Source organism: Megascapheus bottae, chromosome 22 (genome assembly GCF_031878675.1).
Source record: "Megascapheus bottae isolate mThoBot1 chromosome 22, mThoBot2.hap1, whole genome shotgun sequence".
Classification (NCBI taxonomy): Eukaryota; Metazoa; Chordata; class Mammalia; order Rodentia; family Geomyidae; genus Megascapheus; species Megascapheus bottae.
Window position 1 is genome coordinate 27,476,545 of NC_143530.1, and position 15,735 is coordinate 27,492,279.

The window sequence follows — 15,735 nt, forward strand, 5'->3', positions numbered from 1 at the left end:
TGGGGCTGGGAAAGGAAGTGTATACTACAATGACACCACTGGAATAACGTGCTTCCAGATTTCAAAAACATTACACTCATTGTGAAATCTGGATGTTACGATATTAAGAGAGGTTGAGATGAGAAGGAATGCTTTTCAATACAGGAACCAACCAGTACTATTTGGATTACCAAGGCCATAGCTTGAAAAGCAACAAAGAGTAGAAAGGGGCACAAGTAACTCTGGGGAAGTTTGAAAACTGAACTCTACATATGCTCAAGAAAGGTAATTTCTTTAAGATACCCTTGATTCTACTGGAATAAACACTTCTTTCAAAACAGGAACAATATGTAGAATTTTACATAAGGAACTTTTTTAAGGAAAAAAGGGGGGGAGCTAATAGCTCATTTCTTTTTTTTAATACTGTTCTAAAAAATTCCACAGATCCAGCTTCTAAAACAAATACAAATTAGTAGTCACTCACAATGGCTGAATTATGCTTGTAAAATGGCACTGCTGAGGTAATACTGCTAGTAAAAATGGGCACGGCATATTGAGGTAGCCTAGCTGTTTAACTTACCAAAATATTGTCTGGTTTAATGTCAGCATGGAGGATATTGCATCTTTTAAGAAGTTTCAATGCCAGGAACAACTGCTGACTATAGGACCTGACAGCTTTAATGTGAAGACCAACATCTTTACCATACTTTTTTAATACTTCTCGTAAATTCATACTTTAAGGAAAGAAAAAACAGAGTAACAAAAGTCAAAATGTAACATGGAATATAAAAGGCAGAAACGTGTTCAAGCACACAGTAAAATTAAATGCAAAATACAAGCTGCAGTGAAATATTCTGCTTGAGAAGCCCTTTCCCAAGGGCTTTCTTTGAGTAGATTTTTCAGGTGAAATGAACAACTCATCCTTAAGTTGTGTTAACTTCCCAATAAAACCTAAATATCAAAATAAATAGAAAGAGATGTAGGGTAAATGTATTTTGACTTTAGAATAAGTTCACATTTATTTTTGTTAGAGGTACTAGATTTTGAACACAGGGCTTCATGTTTGCAAGGCAGGCACTCAATACCCAAGCCATGCCCATTTTACTTTTTTTAGAAAGGGTTTCATTTTGTAGCTCATGACTTGCCCTGGGTCTTCTACTGAAGCTTCCTCCATAGCTATGATTACAGAAGCAAACCCCAAGCCTGGTTTACTGGTTAAGATATGGTGGACACTAGTCGAGCTCATTTTTTTAAACCCAGGCTGTCTTCCTAAATAACTAAATTACAGATTCAGTAATAACTCAAAGCTAAAAACTAGAGTCAACTGCGGAGGGGGATGGGGGAACTCTACTCAAATACCCAATAAATGTATTACTACAACATTTATGTAAAATGAGGTTAGTAGAAAGAAAATATGCATTTCAATTTAATATCCAGGTTTTGACATTGTACCTGAGAGGCTCAAACACGAGACAGAGATGCTGCTTATGATAAAAGTGTCTGAAGAGTCGAAGACAATGAAATTTGTCATCAGGATCAGCATCATTAAGTTTTTTCAAGAACTCAAGCTCTTTCAAACCCGTCTTTTGCCTGAAATTAAAAAGAAAATGAGGCTAAATTCAGATAGTCCCTGTTTAACACATCACAGATAATATATGCATGTAGTTGAGTATTTTGCCTCCTTTTGTTTCCACACAGCACCTCACTATGTAGTCAAAAGCTAGCCTTAAACTTAAGATTCTCCTGCCTTGCCCTCCAGAGTACTAAGATTACAAGGTATGTACCAACATGGTCTGAAGAGTTTGTAATTTTTTTTAAAAAAGAAAATCCAATCAATCTATTGAAGAATAAGTATGTATTATTCTCATAATAGTTTACATTTGATTAAGTATTTCAATACATCTAAAACAAGTGGTAAGTGAACTTCAAGGAATAAATAGGTTCAGTGACAGCTGAAATAAGCTCTCATTTCTCATTTCTGGTTTTAAGACTATCACAACCAAAGAAAGAACTAGATAAGCAATAGGAGAAATGCAGAGTAGGTACTGAAACAAATTAAACATGACTAGCCTATGGCTCTAGCACCTCACATGTAATATACAATTATAAATTAACTATCTAGGCAGAGAATTCTTTATGCCACTTAAGTTGAGTAATTATTTTTATAGATTGTGCTATTTTAAAAAGTGATAGAGCAAACGTGCTCACTTGCAGTTACCTGTAAACCATGTTAACAGTTTCAACTAAAATTTCTTTTCAGCTGGGAGCAGTGGGTCACACCTGTAATCCTAGCTACTCAGGAGGCTGAGACCTGAGGTTCAAAGCAAGCCTGGGCACAAAAGGACCTGAGACTCTTTATCTCCAATTAACCTCTAGAAAATGGGAAGTGAGGCTTGGCTCAAGGGAAGGGTGGTAGTGTTGAGCTGAAGAGCTCAGAGACAACGCCCAGGCCAAATTCAAGCCCCATGACCCACTTAAAAAAAAAAAAAAAAAAAAGTCTTTTGAACTTACATGAGTTCATTGTTTCTGATGATCTTTACAGCCACTTCTTGATTGGCTCTTGCATTATCTCTGGCTCTTACTACATTGCTGAATACACCTTGCCCAGTATAGCCATATACATTATAACGCTTATCTAGGACTTCACCTATGTTCACACCTAAAAAAAAAAACACACACACATACACAAACATTTTAAGTCAAAAAGCAGAAAACACCATGCAATCACTAAAAAAAAAAACCCGTCAGATCTCTGCTATGTAGTTCTCTAGACAAAACAAGTTAAATTCAGGCCATTTTTTGCATGTCCATGTCAGAACACTGGAAGAGCTTTTGTGATCCCATCAACTGGGACAAGTTTAGCTTTGAAGAAGGAAAATGTGCTCATGGAAGTGTTTCAATTTGTAGTACCGCATGTCTAGCACCAAAGATCTTTATTATATTTCTTGTTTCAGAGAAAGATGAGCAGATGATACATCTTTTCCTTCTGGAGAATTATCTCTCTAGGCCGAGAAGTTACTAATTGCTTATATCCCAGTTTACCTTACTTCCATTCTGGGCTGCTTATTAGAGCCCAATGCAAGTCCATGCAGCAGCTGGATGTGTTACACTTTTTAAGTGATGGCACTGTAATGTGATTTATCACAGTTCCTTTATAGCAAGTCACGCATGAAGCTTTCAATAAATGTAAAGTTACAACAGATATAATGTTTACATTACCATAACATAGTAAGAAATGAAAACTCACGGTAATAGCCTTCAGCATCAGTCCAATTATCTCTGAGGTTAGGATTCTCTTTGAAATCTTTTCCGATGCCAGCAGCCCGAAGACGAGCACTCTGAAACAGATGGAAGACAATTACTTATCTAAAATCTAACAATGATAACATTTCCTTTATAGCAAGAAATGGCAAAAGCAATATTTTATTCTGAATTAGTAAACATCTATGCAGTAAGTAATATATTGCAAATGCAATATAGCTGAAACATTATTGAAGTCTCATCACAAGAACACTTAGGGAGACAATTTAACAAAGTATCTTCAAAAACTTTTGTGAACATGATTAAGGCATTATAAATTAAAATAAAAACTGAAAATCAGATCCGGTTTTCCTAAGCTGCTGATAGATTGTTATAAAAACTACAGACTGGTGCTCTATTAATAACCATACCGGCAACTCTTGCCTATCAATGTTCACCATTTCTTTCTCTGCCCTGTCCACATAGCCAACATTTGTACTCTGCCCATATATGCATGAAATGTAGTGACATTCACTGGCTGCACTAGCCTGTGTGGATAATTAAAAAATAAGAATATCTAGTACTTGGGAAGAATCCTAATTATACATTCTCTACTCTGTGATACCCAGATCTTTCTACAATGCTATTAAATATTAGGTGTTTTCCCACCCCTTTCTCAAAGGCTCCTGGGAGAAAAGCCTAGTCCCAAGGTGGCATTATTGAAAATCGGTGGAACCTTTTAGACATGGTATCTGGTAGAAGGTCTTAGGCCACTGAAGATGTGCTCTTGAAGGCACAACAGGACCCTAGATTCTCTTCAGGATTTTTCCTTCTTGGCAGTTTTGCTGTTACATACTCTTGCCATGCCCAAAGCCATGGGGACAAGTGGTTATGGTTTAGAACTGTTAAAAGTGAGCCAAACAAGATCTTTTCTCTTGCGAAGTTAATTATATCAGGCATTTTGTTCCAGTGTTAGAAAGCTGACTCACACAAATAATATCTTGGCAAATGATGGTTGTGTACATTTTGACTAGCTCAATATTCATTTATTTCTTCCCATCTACTTCCACCCATGCCAGAAGGTCTTCCCCTCACCCCTTTTTGGTGGTACCAGAGACTGAACCCAGGGCCTCATGCTTGCTGTCATTTCCTGAGTGCTAGCCTCTTTTCTGGCTCCCGTTGCACTCCATGTAAGATAGCACAGATTACCTAAGCCAGTCTATGCCAACCACTAAAATACTTGGGGTCCCAAACACTAATTGTTTATGCTATCCAAATTTTATTTTCCATGTTGCATTTGTCCTCCCTTCTTTCTCTTACTAGAACCTCATTATCACATACTTATGGACAGTGGCTACACTTTTGAACGTGCTGACATTTTAACACACCTTTGAAAGACATCAAAATGTCTTTCACAATGCACTGGTAAATCATTAAGAAAAAGCAAAAAGTTGCCAAAATTTCTTAAACTACTCTTAACATTTGTAAAGCACCCTTCAATGGCTGTAAATTCGCAAACCCTAGAGTCCTCAACTATCTAAATATAAAAGTACAACGCAGACTGTTCTAATAAATGCCTTGTAATTTTGGTATTCCCTTATGTCACCCAATTACCATATGTAATGCAAACATCTCTATTTACACGAACACCAAGATATATGCATATACATGCATACAACTTGTACATTAGGTCATTTGGTGTGTAACTTTCATGAAACTCTCAAATTGTTCTGCTGTTCTGTTTTCAAAATTTCAATGTAAATTTAGACTTAAGGAAAATGTGCAAAAAGTCCACTAGGTTAAGGTATGGTTTCTAGATATTGTTCATTCAAACTGCTATCCTTATTTCTGTCTATATGCACATACAGATGCATTATACTTTTTCTTGTTAATCATTTAAACTTACATCAAAATATGCAGCAAACATATCATCAGATTCTGTAAACATATCAGGTGCTAACAGCTTCTTCTGAGATGAACCTTAAAAGAAATATGCATATTTGAAAAATGAAAATACACCACAAACAAAAAATAGCAATGGTAATTTATGCTTGTTTTATTATAGCACATTACTTTTCAATTAATACTAAATTCAGAATCACTTTACTACATTTAATATATTAAAAAATCCACTTTTTACTAAAAAGATGTATTTCATAAGGAATTAAATGAATAAAAAAATTGTTAAACAGTAACTATTCAAATGAAAGTTCTCTTTAAAAAAAAAAAGGAGGGCCGGGAGTTTGTCCTAGTGGTTAAAGTGCTTGCCTAGCATGCACGAAGACCAGGGTTCGATTCCTTGGTAACACATACATAGAAAAAAGCCGGAAGTGGTGCTGAGGCTCAAGTGGTAGAGCTCTAGCCTTGAGAAAGTCCAAGGACAGTGCTCAAGCCCTGAGCTCAAGCCCAGGACTGGCAAAAAAAAAAAAAAAAAAGAAAAAAAGGAACCCTACTGCACTGCTGTTGGGATTGTAAACTAGTTCAGCCACTCTGGAAAGCAGTGTGGAGGGTTCTCAAAGAACTGAAAATTGACCTTCCCTACAACCCAGCCACACCACTTCTGGGCATCTACCCTGAACATCATAACCCAGGAAATGATAAGGACACCTGCTCAGCTATGTTTATCTCTGCATTATTCACAATAGCCAGGCAATAGAAACAATCCAGATGCCCTACTGCAGATGAATGGATACAGAAAATGTGGTATATATATATATACAATGGAATTCTACATAGCCAACAGACAAGATAAAATAATGGCATTTGCAGGGAAGTGGATGAGTCTAGAGTGAATCATGTTGGAGTGAGACAAGTCAAGACTAAAGGAACAAAAAGCACACGGTATCCTTAATATGTGGCCATTGGATCTAAAAAGTACAAGAGCGAGGACTCAAAGGCATTGCATACCCAATGCTATGGACATGGTACTGGAAATATGAACACAACTACATAGACATAAAAACATACACATAATGTTTTATTACATAGATTAATATGTATCTATGACATACAAACCTTCAGCTTAATTTTGATTATGTTCTAAAATCTAAGTGCCAGTGATTGTATAGAGATTTCCTTCTTGAATACTTGTTTAATATGTCATTTGAAATATGATGTAAAAATCAATGTTAATAAATTCTTTAAAAAATGTTTGAAAGAAAAAAAACCTTAAAATTTACACCTTAGCCCTCCAGGTGTGGTGGTATATGTACCACTAAAAATGATTTAGGATGCAATGCCACCTAGAATCCAATGAGTAACCAACAACTGAATACATCTCATATTCAGTCAGATGACTAGGGAAAAGTAAGAAAGACCATACTGATATGAGTGTGTACCATGTTTATTGTATTGGAACTTAAATATAGACATGCAATAATAATTTTAAAAAGTGGTAGTGTCCACGTGTAATTCCAACACTTAGGGGCAGAGGCTAAAGATCTCTAGTTTGAGGCCAGCCTGATCTATGGAGATCCTGGCTCAAAGGGAGTTATAGAGGGTGGGGTGTAGGAAGAGCCCCATTGTGTAAGTTGGTAGTGCCACACAGAGAATTATTTCAAACAATGTTAAAATACATGCCCATACCTTAATATGGGTTCTAAGAACAGAAATTCCATTGAAATTTCCAGGGGAATATAGAACATTTAATTACTGAAATTAAGTTAATAGTAAATTATTGTGTAGGAAGTCTGAATATAGTAACCTGTCAGCAACTGTGCTATTAGGAATTAAATTTTTCATTGCAGGAGAAAAGAGAAACAGAAAATAAACAAATTACTATATATTAAACTGAACCAAATCCTAGGAGGCAAAAACAAGTAAGTAAAGAAATACTTTGTGAAAGCCAAAATTTAAAAAATTCAAATTTCAATGCACATAGGATTTAAAAAAAAAAAAAACACAGCATGTTCATGGACTGGTGCAATATTTGTGTCAGAGTACACTGGATGGAACAGAAGAAGTATCTAAAGTAATTACTAAATTACTGCATGATCCTTTTACTTTCGGGGTAAAAAAAAAGTAAAGTAAAAGAGCTCTTAAGTACTGAAGGAGTTAATTCAGAGAACATTCATTGGCAATCTCTTTCAAAGACCTCATCCACATGCTAGTTGAAGAAAAAAAATGTGCTTCAAAATGAAAAGTAACAAAAACTGACTGATTATTAAGCAGTAAAAACTCATCAAAAACTCAAGGCTTGCCCGGGAGTGTGGCCTATTGGTGGAATGCTTGCCTAGCACCCAAGATACCCTGGGTTCAACTCTTTGTAATCACATACACAAAAAAAGTTGCAAGTGGTGCTGTGGCTTAAGTGGTAGAGCGCTAGCCTTGAGAAAGCTCAAGGACAGTGCCCAGGCCCCGAGTTCAAGCCCCAGGGCAGGCAAAAACAAAACAAATTCAAGGTTTAGCCATGGGGGAACAGCTGTATTTTTTCTAAAGACTGGCCAATAAAGGAAAATAATTAACATATTTAGCCTGTTTTCATATCCAAATTATATTCCAGAGTAACCATGAATGGGAACCTCTCTCATGGAAGAAAATAATAGAACTGCTAAAATTAAATCAATAGGCAAAGTGTAACTATACCAAATAGATGTAGTTAATCACATCTAAACACACAACTTTAATGTCAATAAAAATATGGCCATCAAGCCTCAAATGTAATCCAAGAACACAGTAGTACTTATGAAGCATTCTTACCAAACAAGCATATAACCTAAACCTATTTGTCTCTAAAGCTAGTGATTATTCAACAAATACTGGAGATGAAAATGTCACAGGATACACTTCACAGCATCCTCTGGAGTAAAAGACAAGAGGGGGAAAATAAAAAGGTGTAAGAACTTTTAGGGATGAAGTGAAGTTTAAGAGACAGGCATCCCCTGTCTCTTAGAATCCAGTAATTATAAAGACATTAATAACAGAATATCCATGTCAATATCTTTAAGAATTGTAAGCATTTTCAAGTGAAATACACTTGTGGTTGGGTTTTAAAATACTCTACCAAGAACATAAGGTGATGAAAATGTGGGAGTTCAGTAAACTACCCAGGAAGTAAATTAGTAGAAACCCATTTATAAAGCCTAAACTAACATTAAGGTACACTTAATATTTAGCAGAGCAGTATTACTATTTTCTCTCATTCATCCCCAAACCCCACGTCTCACCTCAAACAGTCTCTCATAATAATAAAGCTATATAAAAAAGCATCACCCACCATTATTCTGCTCAACTGTCATTAGATTATGCTTGGCTTTCACTGAGGCTTCAAATGTATCCACATTTTCCCGTTCATACTCTTTGACATCAGCAGCTACCCTCTCTAGGATATCATCTGGAGAAGGTGACCTTGTTCTAGTACTGCTTTGAGGGCTGCTTGGCTCAGATGGCACAGATATATTGCTGTCTTCAGCAAGGTATTTATATTTCTGTAATAAGAATACATTATATTCATAAAACAAATGCTAATTGAGCATATTAATTTGCTACATTTGCAAAGTTAGTATCAATGTAAAACAAAATGGCATTAATACCTTGACTGAATAAGATATACAATCCCTTATGTAAATTTCAAAATTCACAAAATTTTGTAAGTTTTCCTATGTTTGATGTACATTAATAAGGTTGAAAACCTACCTGCCTAGATGAGATGCTGTTTGTTTTTCTATTTATCCCCTCCCCTCCACCATGTCACTATTAGTAAATTTCAGGTAGGAATACAAACAACTTCAGATCCTATAGATGGCACTAAGTGATATAGAAATGTACCACATTACCTTTCTAAAATTCAAAGCATTCTGAGTTTTGAAGCAAATCTAGCTCTACGACTCAGAGATAAGGGATTGTGGACCTGAGCAGAACAAAAAAGATTCAACCAAGTTTTCAGGGGATGAGTATATTCTATACTTTTTGAGAGAATTTCCTAAGCCAGGCGTGGGTGACTCATGCCTGTAATCCTAGCTACTCAGGAGGCTGAGATCTGAGGATCATGGTCAAAGCCAGCCAGGGCACTAAAAAGTCCAAGAGACTCTTTAATCACCAGAAAACCAGAAGTAGTGCTGAGGTTCAAGGAGTAGGGTGGTAACCTTGAGCTGAAGAGCTCAGGGACAGCACTTTAGGCCCAGAGTTCAAATCTCACAACCATCACAACCACCACCACCACCACCACCTACAAAAGTTTTCATGTCTATTTCTCATGACTTGTAAGTTTATGTCAGAATTCCATATATAAAAAACAACTAAAGAAACTTTTCTTGAGGTGGTAAAACTGGGACTTGAACTTAGGACCTCATGCTCCTACTTGGTTTTTTTTTGTTCAAGGCTGGTGCTCTACCCACTTGAGCCACACTTCCACTTCTAGATTTTTACTGGTTAACTAGAGTTCAGACTCTCACAGATTGTTCTGCCCTGGCTAGCTCTAAACCTCGATGTTCAGAATTCAGCCTTCTGAGTAGCTCGGATTATAGATATGAGCCACCAACTCCCACTTCACAAGTTGTTTATATCCATCCCTTTTCTAAAAGCCTAATAGATTGTACTATGTTACTTCTTTGAAAGAGTAAAAAATGTTTACTAAAATTATGATTACTTAGGAAGATAAATAACTAAACAAGTCTTTTTTGCTAATAATACATACCTGAACAATTGCTTGCCTTTGTATTCTTCTCTGTTCTATTAGAGCTTCCTCATCTTCTTCCTCCACATCAAAATCTTCAAGGCTTAAAAAAAATTTAAACATCCTTAAGATTCTAAAACTGAAAAAAACTTAAGGCTAGAAATGTAGTTCACCATTAAGTTAGAACAAAATCTTAAAATTGTAACACTTAGTCCTGAATCAGTGTCTCAGGGAGCCTGGTTAGAATCTTGATTAAACAGTGTATTCTTCCTCTGTTTAAGCTTTCTTCTTGCCTATTTCACGGCACTACAACTGGGGAAAAGATCTCAGTTTTAAAATGTCACCACTAGCACTCTTGTAACCTAAGAAAAGGTATATGTTACCTCTCACCTTCATTTTATTACCTACAAAATGAGAGGGCTGGGACAGGTATGCTGTTATTTTTTCTGGGTCATAAACTCTGAAAGTTCATGAAATCTATCAGTCCATTCTATCGAAAATGCATAGGCCAGCTGGGCACTAGTGGCTTCATGCCTACAATCCTAGCTATTCAGAAGGCTGACATCTGAGGACTACGGTTTGAATTCCGCCTGGGTAGAAAAAGTTTGTCTCCAATAAACTACTCAGAAAAAAAAAACAAAGTGGCCCTGTGACTCAACTGGTAGAACACAGAACCCTAGCCTTGGGGATAGCATCCTACTCTGGGACTCTACCAGAATGCATATAGCTACATAGCTTAGCTTTCTACTATTCAACATTCATTGTCATTAAGTTTGAATCAGGGCTTCTCGATCATTAGCATTTCCTTTTTCCTTATGGATAATCATTTGTGTAGAATTAGCCCATGTACTGAAGGATACTGAATTCCTGACCTGTCACTAGATGGCTACCCACAAATGGCTCCAAGAAAGCAACAGGTCTTTACTGAGAACTATTAGCTTTGTTTGCATTTAATTTTTTCCCCTAATATTCCATTAGCCACTGAAACTTTCTTCATTGTCATATTGCAAAAGACATACTTACTATCAATCAGTCTCCAATATTGTGTTGAAAGTACACAACATTTGATATAAATCAAAAGGCCTAAATTTGGTAAAGAAAAAACTTCTTGTGACCTGGTAATGCCCACTGGTAGGGCTAAAGAATGTATCTGTTGCTGATAAACAGAAAATGTTTATAAGAGAACAATGACCAAATATTCACTCAAGCCAAATTGTATATCCTTAAATTTAGAAAAAACAGTACTACCTCCGTCATAAACTTCCTGGAGAATTACCAAAGATTAACTTTTAAACTCAGCACAAAATCACTAGGTTCATTTACAAAGTCAGGTGGAAATTACTTTATAATTCACACTCACAGTTTCTCTAACTAGAACTATTAAATTATGGGAAAGCTCTATTCTTACTTATCATCAGATGAAGACTCCTGCTCGACCTTCATTCCTTCAGAAAGACTTCCTTTAAATTTGTCTTCTTTTACTTTGCTTCTGCTCCTTCGTCTACGACCACCCCGTGAACGAGATCTCCTTCTCAAGCGAGATCTGCTCCTCCGACCTCTATCCCTATTTCAAAGAAAAATACAAATACATACATTAAAAAAAAAAGCCAATTAAACTAGAAAGGGTATCAATGTTTGTGAAATGATGCACCTTCAATCTGGTGAATATAATGTAACCCTTCTATTAATTACAATAAAAAATTAAAAATAAAAAAAATTTCTCATGAATATGAATTTAACTATGAGCTCCACAAGAACAAAAATTTATTGTTAATTCTTTGTATTTTTTCACCCCTGCTGGTTCTAAGGACCAAGGCCTTGCACTTGCTAGCCAAGTTCTCTGTCACTGAATATCACCGCTACCATCTCCTTTTATATGATTTTCCTAATTTTTTTTTTTGGTCTTTTCTTTTTTGTTATTAGGGATCAAACCCAGGACGTTGCACTTCCTAGGCAAGCACTGTACCACTGAGCAACATCCCCACCCAATTTTCCTGATTTTTTTGAGACATGTTCTCACTCTGTAGCCTACCTAGGCTGGCTTTAAACTTTGTGACCCTACCTGCTTAGCCTCCTTAGTATTGGGATTACAGGTTTGGGCTAAAGAGCCCAGCTATTCTTAGTATTTTCATAGCACCAAAGTTATGGTGCATAGAAGGATGCTGAATATGTAAAACTGAAGTCTTTCTGGTCCCTTTAGTAGAAATGTACAACCATTAGGAATCAACTGCCTAATTATGCTGCTCATTTGGGAGGGAGCAGTAATGAGGTTTAAACTCAAATCCTTACACACTTTATAGAGTGATTACTTTAGTCTTACCAAGATCCTTTTGGCTTTACTTATATGTTAGACAGGTTTTCTGTTTCTGGCAGGGCCAGACAGGAATGGAATCCTAACTCTGCCTCCTGAGCAGCTAGCACAATAGACACTCACTGCCACACATGGTTTATTGGTTAAGACAGGAGTCTTGTTAACCTTTTCCCTGGCCTCAAACTTCCTGATCTCAGCATTCCTGCAGAGTTAGGATTACAGTCTGGTTCTGGGCTGGTTTTTAACTGCATTACTAATCAGGAAAATTTATGAAGTGTCATGTTTCATAAAGTTCAATTAAATGTAAAACTGCTGCTAACTACACGATAAATGTAATGAAACCTTAAGTTTAATGCTATCACAGATATTCTTATAAATATCTTGAGGTCTCAGCCCATACCGAACAAATACAAAGTGAAACTAATATCATACATACTTTAAGCATTATGATTTTAGAAAAGACATGGCAACCCTTCGGGCTGGGAGTTTGGCCCACTGGTAAAGTGCTTGCCTAACATGCATGAAGACCAGGGTTCGATTCCTCAGTACCACATACATTGAAAAAAGCCAAAAGTGGTGCTGTGGCTCAAATGGTAGAGCTCTAGCCTTGAGAAAGCCCAAGGACAGTGCTCAGGCCCTGAATTCAAGGCCCAGAACTGGAAAAAAGAAAGAGAAAGAAAGAAAGAAAGAAAGAAAGAAAGAAAGAAAGAAAGAAAGAAAGAAAGAAAGAAAGAAAGTAAGTTCAAGGAAGGAAGGAAGGAAGGAAGGAAGGAAGGAAGGAAGGAAGGAAGGAAGGAAGGAAAAGAAAAGAAAAGAAAAGAAAAGAAAAGAAAAGAAAAGAAAAGAAAGATTGCAACTGACAGGCTTTCATTTGACCACATTAACCTCAGATGACAGCAAAGGAACACTTAAAATCCACAAACAGAATGCAAAAACATAAGAGGCTACACTAAAAAAGAGAAATGTCAACTAGATGGAATAGTAACACAAAAATTATGATGAATCAGTAAAATAGGAACAGACACAGTAAACCAGAGACATACTAGTGCATGCCTGAGAACTAGATACCATATTCTCTAACGGACAAAGTGAGAAGTAAAAACCTTCCAAAACTCTCTTGTAAATTCTGCTCTCTTGCCCATTCAAAGCATGACAGTATTTAAGATTTACTTTCTTACAATATGAAGGACTAAACCTGTACTATTAGCAATGTCCAAAGACTCCAAGAGATAATAAAGTTCTGGGAAAATACCCAAAAGACCTGCAGTAACTAATACCTAAAGATTCTTTCTATTTATTTCCCAATGATACCTACAATGTAGAATTCTATCTTGCCTGTTTGGAAGATAGCTTCTAGCCAGCTTTCCTAGTGCTTAACTATCAGAACAGATAACAATGAAGCACCCTGGTGGGTGGCTAACACCTGTAACCCTAGCAACTCAGGAGGCTGAGATCTGAGAGTCAATGTTCCAAGTTACTTTCTGGCAAAAAAAAGTCTGTAAGACTCCTATTTCCAATAAACTACTCAGAAAAAGCCGGAAGTGGTGCTGTGGCTCAAGGGGTAGAGTGCAAGCCTTGCACCAAAGAAGCTCAAAGACAGTGGGCAAGCCTTGAATTCAAGCCCCAGGACAGGCTAAAATTTTTAAAATAAAAAAGGGAAGCACTCAAGTGACAGAGGAAAACAGCTAAGAGAACCACTGAGAATCAAAGTATAAAGAAACATATAAAAAAGCAAAGGCTCAAACTTATCATCTGAGAGACAACACATGCTATTCCACATAATAGGGTGTTTAGAAAAACAAAAGAACAAGAAGGTAGAGTGAAAATATCTAAACTGAAAGTAGATTAATAATAAATAGAAATAATGAACGAGAAAATGAAAGTAGAACAGGGGACACTGCCTTTTTTGGGAGGAGGTATCCCAAAAATAGAAAATTGGAAAAGAGGCAATTTCTGCTGATAGAAGGCCACAACTTCTTGCTGCATAAGAAGGCTTATACATAAACCAGAAAAATTAATGGGCTAAGAAAAAAATCCATACACTACAAAACATTATGATAAAATTACAGAACCTAAGATGAAAAGGAGGGAGAGTCTTTAAAAAATGTTCAGGAAGCAAGGTGCTGTTGTCTCACACTTGCAATCCTAGCTATTCAGGAGGCTGAGATCTGAGCATCGTGGTTCAAAGCCAGCCCAAGCACAGAAGTCCTTGAGACTCAATTAACTACCAGGAAACTGGAAATGGTGCTGTGGCTCAAGTGGTAGAGTGCTAGTCTTGAGCTGAAGAGCTCAGGGATAGCTCCCAGGCCTAGAGTTCAAGCCCCATGACCCACTCTCCCCCCCAGCCCCCCCAAAAAAGGAGACTAGTGTCGAGCAACGGAAGGAAGTTCCTCTTTTCCTCCCTCCAGCATATGCTTAGTAAAGAACATGTTATCACAATTATATACTCGTAGAATACACAAAAATTCATTCACATTAGGCAGAAGAAAACAAATGTGTTTTTAAGAAATCCTCAGAGATATGGAAAGATAGCTAAAATACAAGCTTTTGCTATTTTTTCGAACTACAGTCAACAGAAGATATTGAAAGACAGGCAAATGAGTGATCATTTATGGTTCAGGTTAATGTATATATGGATTTAAAAAATGATTACCTGATTTAAAAAGCAATCTTTTTGATTAACCATGTAAGTATATGTCTTCAGGTTAAACAGTTTTCTAACAGTGAATAGGTTTTTGCCAGTTTTTCTTCAGGAAGAATTAGAAAAGAAACTGGGCTACTTATGATCTTGCTAGTTTAAAAAAAAAAAAGCCTAGCTCATTTGGTGTTTATCTTTGTGTTAGGAAGTAAAAAGTCCTACTTTGAAGAGAATAATTTGAGGTTGTAGCTGGGGGCATGGTACAAGTGATATGAAGTACCAGACGCTCAGTTCAGATTACTCTGAGGTTTTATTAAATAATGATTATGTAAATCTGAAGGAAAACTATACTAAAGAAAAACTGGCATGCAAAAAAATCACTTGTTAGCAGAATGAAACCATGGATCACAACTAAAATTTTTCAGAAAAAAAAACCAAAACAGGAAAATACATACATTAGTAAGTAAAAAATGTAACATTTTTACCTCCTCCGGGGAGACCTGCTTCTTCTTCTTGGAGACCTGCTACGTCTTAGTGGTGAACGGGACCTCCTTCTAATAGGAGATCTACTTGTTCTTCTCCTGGTTGGAGACCACCTATTGATGGGGCTAGCATCTTTTGATCTTTCACGCCTACTCAGGATATCATCTCGAGGTCGTGTTCTTAAGGGGAGAAAAGAGAAGTTAAAAGAAAATGTAAACTAAAAGGACATCCTAGAAAAGAAACACTGATTTAATGACAGCAAATACTGGTCAGTTTATTTTGTGTCCAATTTAAACTCAGATGATGATAATGATATTTTGGTGATAACAGCATACAATATGGCCTATTTCCTATGGCATAGAATTTGAAGAATAACTAAAAGCTATTAATGTTAAAGATAGAAGCTAATAACAGATAAACTATTTGAGCATCTTTTTCTATCTTGTAATTTCTGCAATTATTTTATTTTTA

At 36.4% G+C, this 15,735-nt stretch overlaps 1 protein-coding gene across 4 annotated transcripts in view; it reads right to left on the reverse strand.

Annotated features, from left to right (window-relative positions):
• The window catches only part of Prp4k (pre-mRNA processing factor kinase PRP4K), a 35,044-nt gene that overhangs the window by 7,234 nt on the left and 12,075 nt on the right, over positions 1–15,735 (reverse strand). For all 4 annotated transcript variants that reach the window (XR_016539333.1, XR_016539332.1, XR_016539331.1 and 1 more), the window contains exons 3-11: positions 15,267–15,443; positions 11,241–11,396; positions 9,854–9,935; positions 8,435–8,645; positions 5,126–5,199; positions 3,227–3,317; positions 2,491–2,638; positions 1,432–1,569; positions 560–713 (exon numbers count right to left, since the gene is read on the reverse strand). Coding sequence is in view for 1 of the 4 variants with exons in the window: in XM_090356399.1 (XP_090212525.1) it covers positions 560–713; positions 1,432–1,569; positions 2,491–2,638; positions 3,227–3,317; positions 5,126–5,199; positions 8,435–8,645; positions 9,854–9,935; positions 11,241–11,396; positions 15,267–15,443 (1,231 nt within the window). In the remaining 3 variants the exon portion in view is untranslated. The remainder of the gene's footprint in view (positions 1–559; positions 714–1,431; positions 1,570–2,490; positions 2,639–3,226; positions 3,318–5,125; positions 5,200–8,434; positions 8,646–9,853; positions 9,936–11,240; positions 11,397–15,266; positions 15,444–15,735) is intronic.